Raw genomic sequence first — 12,562 nt, 5'->3', positions numbered from 1 at the left:
TCATCAATTGGGGACTAAGAATGCAAATATATGAGCCTTTGGGGTTCTATATTCATTCAAACACAGGCAAGACATTCATATGCATAAAATAAACAAATCTCTAAAAAATACATATTCTTTAAATTCTTTAAATTGTTGATTTTCTCATTTTAAAAATGTGGTTCATATAACCCCTTTGTTAATTGTATATGTGTGTGAAAATTGAGATAATGCATTTAAAGTTTTTAGCACAGCGTGACCAAATAACCCTCATTAAATGTCTTCCAGATATTAGGATAGGCAGGATATATAAGAGGAAATAGTTCTCTCTCTCTTTCTCTCTCTCTCTCTCTCTCTCTCTCTCTCTCTCAGACAAATTTAGTCATGCAGCAGCCAGGCTGGCCTTAAACTTTCCATCCTCCTGCCTCTGGGCACCAGTACATACAGCTAAAAAATACCATTTAACATGCTTATATTCAATTTGAGTGAATAAAATTAATACCCACATGGGATCATTAATTGATCATCTATGTGGCACTAACTCTACCAGTAGGATTCTGGAAAACCAGGATGGTATTACTGGAGTGATTAGGAAAGCCTTTAATCTGCTGAAGAACGGTTTTAGAAAATTAGGAAAAGAAGAAAGGAATTATAGAAGCAATGAGAAGCCCAAGGGGACTCAGAGCATTGTGTGTGCAGAGGACCTATGAGAGGGTTTCCAGCTTATTTTAGAGCACTGAGATAAAATGCATGCGTTAGGCAAGTGTTCATACATGTGTTCATACATGCTAAGCAAGTGTTCTAGCACTGAGCTTCTCCCCAGCTGGTGGGAGGTTAGTGTCACTGCCAAAGAAGTTCACCCTTGTAAAGTATAGAAGGTAAGTTTAGGTAGATAAAATGTAGCAAGGCTTTGAAGGACTTAAGGCTAGCCAAAAGACAGTGAGCTGGCAGCGAGCAAGCCTCCACCTCACAGCGCGCCCTGGGGCCAGGCCTCCTGCTCTGTGTGGACCAGAGACCTCTGTGAACACTGAGGCTGCAGAGAGTCTGAGTCTCAGCCTGTGTTGTGTCCTCCATCTGTCTCAGAAATGCCTTTTCAGCCTGGCGTTTCTGCTGTGTTGCATGCCTTTGACTCCCAAGCAATAGCGTCAAAGGCAGGCAGAGTTACAGGCCAGCCTGGTCTACATAGTGCATTCCAAGACAGCCAGGGCTACACAGTGAGATCCTGTCTCCAAAAATATTGTCTTTTTATAGTCAGCTTATAGCTTGTTTACTAGACGTATTTTTGCTTCTCTTAAAACCTGTAACAGTTCTTCTTTTTTGTATTTTCTTACACTGTTCATTTGCTGAAGGGAATGTATTATTGGTCCTAAAGGACAATTCTAAATTCAATGAGTCGTGTTCTCATGGCTAATTTAACATATTCTCTTATCCTTTAAATTTTTTCTATAAAATAAATTAGATCTAGAACCTGGGTAAAATTCATTTCCAGTTTCTTCAGAAGAATACATCTATAAGTGAGCTCTTAATGTTTTGATGAGTAATGGGCTCACTGGCCAACAGAGTAGAAGGGTACACTTTTGAAACTCTGGTCATAGTTCAGATAATTTCTTCTACATTGTGTGACACTTCGTTCATTGTTGCTATGCCCACCCCAGGAGATGGAGGCTCTGAAAGGCATCAAATGTGCCAAAGCTTTGTGCCAGCTGGACCTGGCGGAGCACGCCTGTATCCCCACGTTCAGATCCTTTTTAATGTGAAGGTTGTGATGGTTAGTTGGGCAGGATCTGGAGTCCTCTAGGAAGCAAGCCTCCAGGTACACCTGTGAGGGACTATTTTGATTTGGCGAGCCTTCGGACATGACTGTGAGGATTTACCATGATTAGGTTGAGGTGAGAGGACCCACCCCAGTTGTGGTTAGCACTAATTCCCTGGGACTGAATAGAAAGATCTCCAGCTGAGGAGTACCAGCGTCACCTCTCTCCTGCTTTCTGACCGTGAGCGCAGTGTGAATAGTTGAGCTTTAGCTCCTGCCAGCAGGACTACCCATGACAATGTCGTATGCCCTGGGACTGTGAGCCAACATGAACTCCTTTAAGTTGCTCTTGTCAGGCTATGCTGTTCCAACAACAGGAAAAGTAACTAAGACAGAGGTTGCAGGCCAAAGTGGACAAACAGCAAAAATTCAAGAGCCATACAACAGATCCTAACCTGACTTTTAATTGTATGCTTTATTTTTTTTTAAACAGATCGACATCAGGATGATTCTCCTCCTCCTCCACTCCCAGAAAGAACTCTAGAATCCTTCTTTCTTGCTGATGAGGACTGTAAGTTGGCAGTTATAAAATGAAGTGTTAAAAGGTTTAAAATAAGATAAATGTGTTAGTTCATGCCTGTGATCTCAGTATTTGAGAGGCAGATACCAGAGGATCAGGAATTCAAGGTCATCATTAGCCGAGTAGTTTAAGGACAGCCTAAGCTGTGTGAGACCCTGTCTCTTAAGAACAAAGACGAGGTTGAGCATGGTGGTTTTGCTGGGAGGCAGAGGTAGATATCTGTGAGTGACAGGCCAGCCAACACCACACAATGAGACCCTGTCTAAAAAACAAAACACAGCACAACAAAACAAAAAAAAAACCCAAACAAAATTAAATATAGTAAGTCTTCCTTGGAAAGATATAAAGAATGATTAAATAAAAAATGAATTTTAAAGCCTATAATATATAATGAAAATGATACCTAAGAGGCCAAATATATAGGCCAAGCCTGAATATACACCTATATTTAAGTCACAGGCTTAAGAAACTATACAACAAAATCCTTTTCTTTTCCTTTTTCTTTTTTGTTAAGATATACAGGCCCAACCCATGACAACGTCCTCTACTAGTTATCCTGAAACCACAGAGAACTCCACATCTTCTAAACCAACATTGAAGACCCCTGGAAAAAGTTTCACAAGGAGCAAGGTAAGACAAGAGATTTAGAAAACATCCCAGAGTTCTCTTTACTACTGGTTTTCTCTTCACAGCATTAAGATTGAAAATTAGATTAAGCATGTTTACTAAGCTGAGTTTTGCACAGTCAAAATTAATAGAAAGCAAATAGATATAATGAATGAGAATAATTACAGTTACATGTTATTAAGTGAAAATACATGCATTACATGCATAGAAGGTTAAGGTATATATATATATATATATATATATACACATACGTACGTATACACATACATATATATACATACACACGTACACACACACACACACATATATATTACATTAAGGAGTGTCTCAAATTAAGGGATAGGGTTGGATGATTTCATAACTGCTAGTGGGTTGAGAATGTAGCTCCGTTAGTAGACTGCTTGTCTGAAGCATGCCTGAAGCCTGGAGTTTGACCTAGGGATGGTGGTGCATGTCTGTAATACCCATATCACAATATTTGAGAGGTGGGGGCAGGAGTGGCAGGAGTATCAGAAGTTTAAGACCAGACTGGAATACATAAGACCATGTCTCAAAAAAGAAAAAAAGAAGGTTGGGTCTAAATATATAATAATGCAGAAAAAATTTAGGATCTACAATTCACATCTACATTAGGATAAAGTGTAGATAACTAAAAGATTTAAATTTCAAAATGTGTACATACATGTAAAACCACCAAAAAGGAACTGGAGAGATGGCCTGAGTTCAACTGCCAGCACCTACATGGTGGCTCTTTACTGTCTTTAACCCTGGTTCAGGAGGATCTGATGTGCTTTTCTTGTCTCCTTGGACATCAGGTATATACATGGTGCATAGATATACATTCAGGTAAAACATCTATACACATAAAATAATAAAACAATCTAAAAAAATTTGAGCCTAAAAAAAAAACCCAAGTGACTCAACAATAACTATTTTTAAAAACCTTAAGTTGCAAGAGTACTTTTTGTTAAGATAGTTTTGTAACTCTGGAGCATGAGTGGCCTTTGTAACTACAAGAATCCAAAGGCAACCCACTAAATGAAACAAAATGTCTGCACAGTGAAGAGAAGGTAGCTAAAAATCAGCAAAGATTAGACAGGAGAGGAAGATGCTTGCAGCTGGCACCACAGTCAGGGAGTTTGTCTAATACATGGTGAATTGCTAGAAATTCATAACTGTAAAATAAAACTGGGCAAAAAGTCCATGACTGAAAAGCAAAGCTCGCCTCGGAGGCCGTTGCCAGTTTTGCATGCTCCAGCGGAGGGAGTGGAGGCTTGTCAACATTATCCCTGGCATTTTCACAGAACTGCTTCTAGGTATGAACTAGGATTCATATGGTAAACAGCTAGAGAGAATCAAATAGTGGTTTTTGTATTGAATTAAGATGTAAGATGGAAAAATAGTTGTATTTTCATGGCAAATATTAAAGAAACCAATCCTGTTAAGCCTGTATTTCTAGTTGACTAAGGTATTTTGAAACTTATAGGAAAAAACCTTAACTTTCTCCTCTCTTCACTTTTACAGAGTTTGAAGATTTTCCGAAATATGAAAAAAAGTAAGCTCATTTGTAGTTTTTTTTTTTATAGAATGTATGTAAAAAATTTAGTTGTGCAATTTTTGGTATCACCCAATGAAAAAGGTTAGCAATGTTGTTCCCAAACAGAGCTTCAGAAGGGCCTGAGGGTCAGAGTGGTCACCCAGGCCTTGACTTCTAGGCTCCCCGAGCCTAACATTAGGTAGGGTGCTGTTGACAGACAGAAGATTAAGTAGTACAACGTTTGGCATTTCCTACCCATTCCAAGATGCTTAGATGTAACTGTGTTATTTAAAACTCCTAGCAGTCTAACCTTAGATATGTTTTCTTTGAAAACAGTAACAGCAAAGCATATTGTGAACCAAATGTGTGGATTTAATGAAACATTTCCATTTTTACAAGTATTACCAGGAGTAAAATGTCTGTTGCCTACTATATTGCTGTATTGTAATGAAAATAAAAACCCACAGGCTCTTTAAACCTTTGGGAATTCTCTTAGACACCTTATTTACAATTACAAGCTCTATAAAACATGACAATACGACTCTTAGAAATTTGATCTACTTGGTTATTCAGGGAAATATTGGTACAATGGGAAGGGACAAAGAACACCATGGAACCTATCAGAAAGCAAAATCTTGGGTGGATAGTCCAATGCTACTCTCCCCTCCTACCCTCCTCTATTTCCACAAACTCCAGGTTCTCAGTAGTCTGCCAGCATTACCATCACACCTGACCTCTGAAATGATCTCTCACCCATGATAACCGAAGGCTGCTTAGGAAACAAGCATTCCTCCCAAGAATCAGTCAAGGAGAATTTTAACATTTCAAAAGGAAATTACAGTAACGGGAAAAATTATGTAGACAAAAAACAAGTGCCCGACTTGGATAGTCAGCCAAAGGTCCATTTGATTAGCTTAAGAAGCACTCTTTTCTTTCTCTAGATCCAATAGTATTTGGGGGATATCAAAGATGCAGTAACTTCAGGTAGATTTATGTTGGCAGATCTTTGGGATTTGGTGGGAGCCTTCTTTTTGTAAGTAAACTCAGAGCACCCTCTGAATGTAGGCTGGACTGTGTTTCTGGTTTTTGGCCACTTTGATTCTATGTTCTTTAGCTGCTAAGAACAGCATCAAGCTTTCAAATTGTCCCTGAAGGTTAAACATGCATTATTGTAGACTTGTATACATATCCCCACCTCTTCCAGATGCTCATGATCCCAGAATGACCTATGATATTTCCAGTCTGAATTTCTTAGTAGTCTGAAGTTAAGTTCTTAGTGAAAATAGCATTTTTAAAGATTTATTTATTTTATGTATGTGAACACACTGTCACTCTCTTCAGACACACTCAAAGAGGGCATCAGATTCTATTACAGATGGTTGTGAGCCACCATGTGGTTGCTGGGAACTGAACTCAGGACCTCTGGAAGAGTAGTCGGTGCTCTTAACCGCTGAGCCATCTCTCCAACCCCAAAATAGCATTTTTTATCCGTTATTTTTGAGCATTTCTCTCCCCCACTCCAGACAGGGTTTCTCTGTATAGCCTTGGCTGTCCTGGAACTCACTCTGTAGACCAGGCTGGCCACGAACTTCTCAGAAATCTGCCTGCCTCTGCCTCCCAAGTGCTGGGATTAAAGGCGTGTGCCACCACCGCCTGGTTGAGCTAGCATTTCTGCCTGCTTTTTTTCTATGAATACTTGTCAAATGCCTGCTATTTAGACACCTAGTATATGGTGGTCAGCAGAGATAATACTAGCTCTTACGGTTATGGGAAACTCAAGTCTAGTGAGGAATTCAGAAAGTAAGCAATTAAGTCCCCAAGCACATACCTAATAACATTGTGATAGATGTTCTTAAAGAAAACGAGAGTAATTGGGAGAGAATGGAGAGAGGTAAGATGGGGCTGGAAGGAAGGGAGAGTAGTGGTTACATCCTTACTGGTCTTGTTGAGGAGAGTTTAGTGCAATGAGACACCAGAAGAGGGTGTTACACAGAGATGCTATACACTATTGTATCCTGGCTGCTGTGTGTGGAGAGTGGGTTATATATGACAAGAGAGGGAGTTGTCAGCCATGATGTCGAGTGATGCTTACTTTTAGTGGGAAAAAATTTCAAGCAAATTTTGCTCTGTGTGTGTGTGTGTGTGTGTACATGCATATATGTATGATGGCGGCACATGTCTTGACTTGCGTATGGAGGTCAGAGGACAACTTTGTAGAGCTGGTTTCTCCCTTCTCCCTTTATTTACATGAACTCAGGTTCTCAGACCTACACAGCAAACTCCTTTACCAGCTGAGCCCTAATGGGAAATTTTAATTGTTCAGCAATACTAGAGTTGCAAGTGACAAAAATTTCCCAATTTAGATTAACTGGATCATAAGAGAAACATTTATTATTGTCTTACAACTAAGAATTAAAATAACTCATTAAGTAGCTAACCCTTATTCCTTATGGCTTTGTTTCATTCTTATGTATGTATGTGTGTGTGTGTCTATGTGCACATATGTATGCACAAATGGTGGCCGGCATCTTCCTCAACCATGTATCTTGTTTTCCAGACAAGGTCTCTCATTGAACTGAGAGCTTATTAATGGGCTAGACTAACTGGTCAGACGCACTAAGGAGCCTCCTATTTTCATTTCCCGCCTGCTGGGATTACAGGCACATGACCCCTGACTTTTTACCTGGGTGTGAGTCTGAACTCAGTTTCTCAGGCTTGTTCAGCAGGCATTTTACCAATGAGCCAGCTCTCAAGCCCCTGTTTTGTTTTACTTTATAAGCTTACTCATAGACAGATTTTTTACCATGCGTTTTCAGGCTTATGATGGAAAAAATTAGTCGTTTCCTGGTTGCTTAAGCAACAGTCTGATGACTAGTGTAAATTGGCCGGATGTTGGCCTGGTTCATTTGCTCCTGCCTGGATAAATTCTTAACCATATATTTACCACTCTGATTAGGCATTATATTGTGTCTTATATTTAGCCACATAGTTACATGTGGTCACTGATTACCTAGTGATGACATTAGACTTATACACATCTGATGTGGCCGTGCCAATGTACTAACAATGGAGGTCAGCCCAAGTTATTAGTCATTTCATTATCCTACAAGTAGAAATAGTTCCACTTGACGTGTGGAAACTGAAAATTGGGGAGGATGTAAAGGAAACATGTAGGTTGTTTTATCTGGCATATAGATACATGTTGAGCAGGCAGTATGAAGAACAAGCCATGGGTAAGATGTCAGTCCTCTCTAATATATGCTTGCTGATTGTTGCTGCCTTTGTTGAAAGAATAAAAGGAGAGAAGGAAGGAAGGAAGAAAGGAAGGAAAGAAAGAAGGGAGGAAGGGAGGAAGAAAAGGAAAAATAATTAACATTCTGCTTTGGGACCAATGCTCTCTCTCAGCTCGTGTGTAGAGATTATTGACATCCATTTACATCCCTGCCTTCATCCAGCTGTGTTCATGTCTATCCTCAGTTCCTAGCCCAGTTCTTGACACACAGTATTTAGTAAGTGTGTATTTAATTGGAAATGCCTGAAATCTGCTATGTATTCTAGAGATTCATACTCAAGTATTCTCCAGAAAGGAAATGTTCTAGACGTTTCTAGAAGCCTAATATTACATATATGTAAGCACATATATGCAGTTCTCACATTATGCTTTTAAATGTTAAGAACCCAAAAAAGTAGGCAGTAATTTCTCTTATAAGCTGTTTTTGAGAAAGTTTACATAAACCTGAGAAATCTTTATTCCTGTGAGACCACGCACATGTCAATTGCAGACCCAGTTTTACAAAATTCCTTTTAAAACTGGACAAGGATTGATATATGAATATATTAAGGTGTTAGGAACATGCGTACTTTTAGGTCTACACATAGTAAATTCAATAGCAAACCAAGAAATATAACAATGCCTTTGAGAAACTATGGCCCTAACTTAGAATCATCTATGAGGAAAAACGGCTGGGAAGTAAAGGAGGGTTAGGAGTCAAGGGAAGCCTCAGAAAAACCTCAGCGCCAGAGCTGGATTAACGCGAGACGTCAAAAGCATACTATGACTTATCAGAGGACAAAGATAAACTCTAAGGCCAATGTGAGTACTGAAGTAGTGGATTTGTGATACATCATTTCCTTGGTTTTGAGTATTGCTATATAATCTGTTTGCAAAGAAAATAAATCTTGCTTGGTATGGTTGTCAGTTCTGTAATCCCAGTAGTTGGGATGCCAAGGTAGTAGGAGTGCCACCAGTTTAAGGCCTGCATGGGATACATAATGAGTTTATGCCTGCAGACTGAGTCTTTTCCCTTTCTCCATATCATAGTTAAAATATAAAAATATAATTTTAACAAATTAAACACTTTTAATATGATACTGATATATTCATTTTGGAGTATTGTTCTGGAGAAAATGTTTAATTTTAATGATCATTCAAGCAAATAAATGATAATCTAATTCTCTTGTCAGTCTTTACCCTATATATATATTTTTTTTTCCCTCTGATTACAGGTAATTCTTCTTCACCAAGCAAGCCTACAGAATGTGTTCAGCCAAAAAATTCCAGCTCCTTTCTGAATTTTGGTATGTGTATTATTTTAGAGTGGAGTTAAAAATGTGTATAATCTGGGTCTGGAGAGATGGCTCAGTGATCAGGAGTACTGGATATTCTTCCAGGGGACCCAGGTTCAATTCTCAGCACTCATAGTGGCTCACAGCACCTGTAACTCTAGTTCCAGAGGAGCTCATATCCCTTGCTGGTCTCTGCAGGGACTGCAAGAACATGGTACACAGATATACATGAAGGCAAACCAGCAGAACACATAGAAGAAATCATTTTTATATAAATTTTAAATAAAATTTCATTTTTATTTAAATAAAATTAAAAAAATTAAAATTGTAGGAAAGAGTAGAAAATGTAATACTGCTAGGAAGATATAGAATTTTCCGAACACAATTTTATTTCAGAGGAAGAAACTGAGAGATCAATCTCTGTTATTATAATCCTTATCTCATTTTGAGAAAATGTTTACTATAAATACTCTATTTCTTTAGCTATAAAACTTTGTTTACATTTCATTCATTTCATGTTTCAGTGGTTAGAATTGAAATATTAAGATTTGGTTGGATGTTGGTGGCACGTGCCTTTAATCCCAGCACTTGGGAGGCAGAGGCAGGGGGATCTCTAAGTTTGAGGCCAGGCTGGACTATAGAGGGAGTTCCAGGACAGCCAGGGCTACACTGAGAAACCCTCTCTCAAAAAACCAGGAAAAAGGTTAAAATTTGTATGAAATTAGTTTAAAGCATTCAGATAAAACATTATATAAACTATGAAAAAACACACAACTTTGCCTTGGCTACAAAAGTTTTCTGCTTCCTTCTTTTCTCTAAATTACTTGAGTGATATATGGATCATCTGACTTTACATTGTGTGATCCTGGAATAAAATCTTAGCTGTATCCATGTTGCTTCTTCTCAAACATGCCTAGATTTCCAAACTTTGTATACTTGAAAGCACTTAGTTTTCATTGCTTCCATTAGCAGTGGCAATAAAAATTGTAAGAAGATGTTATTTAACTTAATTATATTTAACTTCAAAATATTTAAGTTGTCTTAGATGGGGCATACCCATAATCCCAGAACATGTAAGGCTGAGGCAGGAGGATCATGCGTTCAAGGCCAGGCTGGGCTTGAATAGGGAGATTCTATTTCATAAATGTCCCTACTCCCCAAGTCGAGAAAAAAAAAAGCATGTTGTTCAGGTTTCTTTTTCCTGAATTGGCCTATATTCAGAAAACAGTAGTGTACAACTGTTCTAAAGTATTACGAGTTAGCCAGTGAATCAGATCAGATATAGGTATTTGAAACTATAGTTCGAAATGAGGACACAAGTCCTCACCCCTCTGCACAGTGTATTGACTATAGTTAAGTACCTGTATTGAGGAGATGATTTTGATGTGTAACTACTTCATCTGAATATTTTCCTTCTCTTTATTATCAAAAGAATAAAGTTTACATGAACTAGGATATGTACACCTCCACCAACATTTAAAATTACTAGTTAATAAACATCAGAGGTTTCCTTCAGCTCTGGCATATAGGTGTGTGTGTGTCTGTGTGTTAATGTGTGTGTTTGTGTATGCCTGTATGTTTGTATGTTTATGTGTGTGTTTGTGTGTCTGTGTGTTTGTATGTGTGAGTGTATGAGTATGTGTATGTATATATGTGTATATATATATATATATATGAGAATCTTGCAGTACTTGCCAGGCTGGTCTTGAACTTTTGGTCCTCCTGGCTTAACTTCCTGGGTGCTTGGATTATAAGTAGCTGCCAGCATTCCTGTCCTATAATAGTATTGTTTTTAGAATTAAATTTAGTTGTAAACATCAACAGTTACTAGGGAAGGTAATGAAATTCAAGTCTTAGAAAGAACTTTGAGTTTTTCATTTTCTGTTCTCCCTCTTTCAAACCCTCTGGTTTTAAATTTAAGGCACCAAAGTTGGTAAGATGCTCTGAGAATCTACCACAATCAAGACCTACATTGCTGGTGACAAAGAATAAATGTCCTTGCCCTGAAATTCTTTCTGAAAGTACCCAGTAATAGTTTTTACTCTATATGAAAGATTTTCTTATTCTTCATTGTGGAGTCAAGGGAGGTACATTTCAGGAAGAAAAGTAATTATAACTCACTTAGAACCATTTATTTTCAGGATTATTTTATATTTTCTAAGTTTTGAAAACAATGTTTCAGTAAACTTAGGAATTTCTGCGGCTGCATAGATACAGAACTAGATTTAATAATGCTACATAACCAAACAACCCTATTAAAAAATGGGGTACAGAGTTAAACAAAGAATTCTCACCTGAAGAACTTCGGATGGCGAAGAAGCATCTTAAAAAATGCTCAACTTCATTAGTCATTAGGGAAATGCAAATCAAAACAACCCTAAGATTTCATCTTACACCAGTCAGAATGGCTAAGATTAAAAATTCAGGAGACAGCAGGTGTTGGAGAGGGTGTGGAGAAAGAGGAACACTCCTCCACTGCTGGTGGGGTTGCAAATTGGTACAACCACTCTGGAAATCAGTCTGGCGGTTCCTCCGAAAACTGGGCACCTCACTTCCAGAAGATCCTGCTATACCACTCCTGGGCATATACCCAGAAGACTCCCCACCATGTAATAAGGATACATGTTCTACTATGTTCATAGCAGCCCTATTTATAATTGCCAGATGCTGGAAAGAACCCAGGTATCCCTCAACAGAAGAGTGGATGCAAAAAATGTGGTATATCTACACAATGGAGTACTATTCAGCCATTAGAAACAATGAATTCATGAAATTCTTAGGCAAATGGATGGAGCTAGAGAATATCATACTAAGTGAGGTAACCCAGACTCAAAAGGTGAATCATGGTATGCACTCACTAATAAGTGGATATTAACCTAGAAAACTGGAATACCCAAAACATAATCCACACATCAAATGAGGTACAAGAAGAAAGGAGGAGTGGCCCCTAGTTCTGGAAAGACTCAGTGAAACAGTATTCAGCAAAACCAGAACGGGGAAGTGGGAAGGGGTGGATGGGAGGACAGGGGAAGAGAAGGGGGCTTACGGGACTTTCGGGGAGTGGGGGGGCTAGAAAAGGGGAAATCATTTGAAATGTAAATAAATTATATCGAATAAAAAAAAGTAAAAAAAATAATGCTACATAAACATTATTGCTTCATTTTATAAAAGTGAAATTTGCTTTGTGATCAGTGGGTGAATAAAACAGATGTTATACGTTCAATTATTACAGGCTACTATAATCAGGGTTCTTCATATAGTCATTACTATTAGTTATTAATGGTAATATTAACATCTATAAATATTAAGTTAAAATATTAGTAGTATTTGAGTTGGAGGTGTGGCCCAGTGGCAGAATACTTACTTAGCTTATGCAAGGCCAGTAGTTTGATCCCCAGTATAACAAAACAATATTCTATTTTTATTTACATTTTAATTACTAAAATGCCTTGACAGTCTATTACTAAATTGATCAAAGAGGATGCTTAACTTTTTTAATGCTATCCTCTAAAATTCAAGT

At 38.1% G+C, this 12,562-nt stretch overlaps 1 protein-coding gene across 4 annotated transcripts in view; it reads left to right on the top strand.

Annotated features, from left to right (window-relative positions):
- Window positions 1-12,562, top strand: part of Ptpn22 (protein tyrosine phosphatase non-receptor type 22) — a 57,391-nt gene that overhangs the window by 44,479 nt on the left and 350 nt on the right. For all 4 annotated transcript variants that reach the window (XM_052179586.1, XM_052179587.1, XM_052179588.1 and 1 more), the window contains 4 exons: window positions 2,226-2,303; window positions 2,827-2,942; window positions 4,464-4,494; window positions 8,983-9,054. In XM_052179586.1, coding sequence (XP_052035546.1) covers window positions 2,226-2,303; window positions 2,827-2,942; window positions 4,464-4,494; window positions 8,983-9,054 — 297 coding nt within the window. The remainder of the gene's footprint in view (window positions 1-2,225; window positions 2,304-2,826; window positions 2,943-4,463; window positions 4,495-8,982; window positions 9,055-12,562) is intronic.

This window comes from Apodemus sylvaticus, chromosome 4, assembly GCF_947179515.1.
Source record: "Apodemus sylvaticus chromosome 4, mApoSyl1.1, whole genome shotgun sequence".
Classification (NCBI taxonomy): Eukaryota; Metazoa; Chordata; class Mammalia; order Rodentia; family Muridae; genus Apodemus; species Apodemus sylvaticus.
The sequence above is the reverse complement of the archived record's forward strand: the minus strand, read 5'-3'. Positions and strand labels throughout refer to the sequence as shown.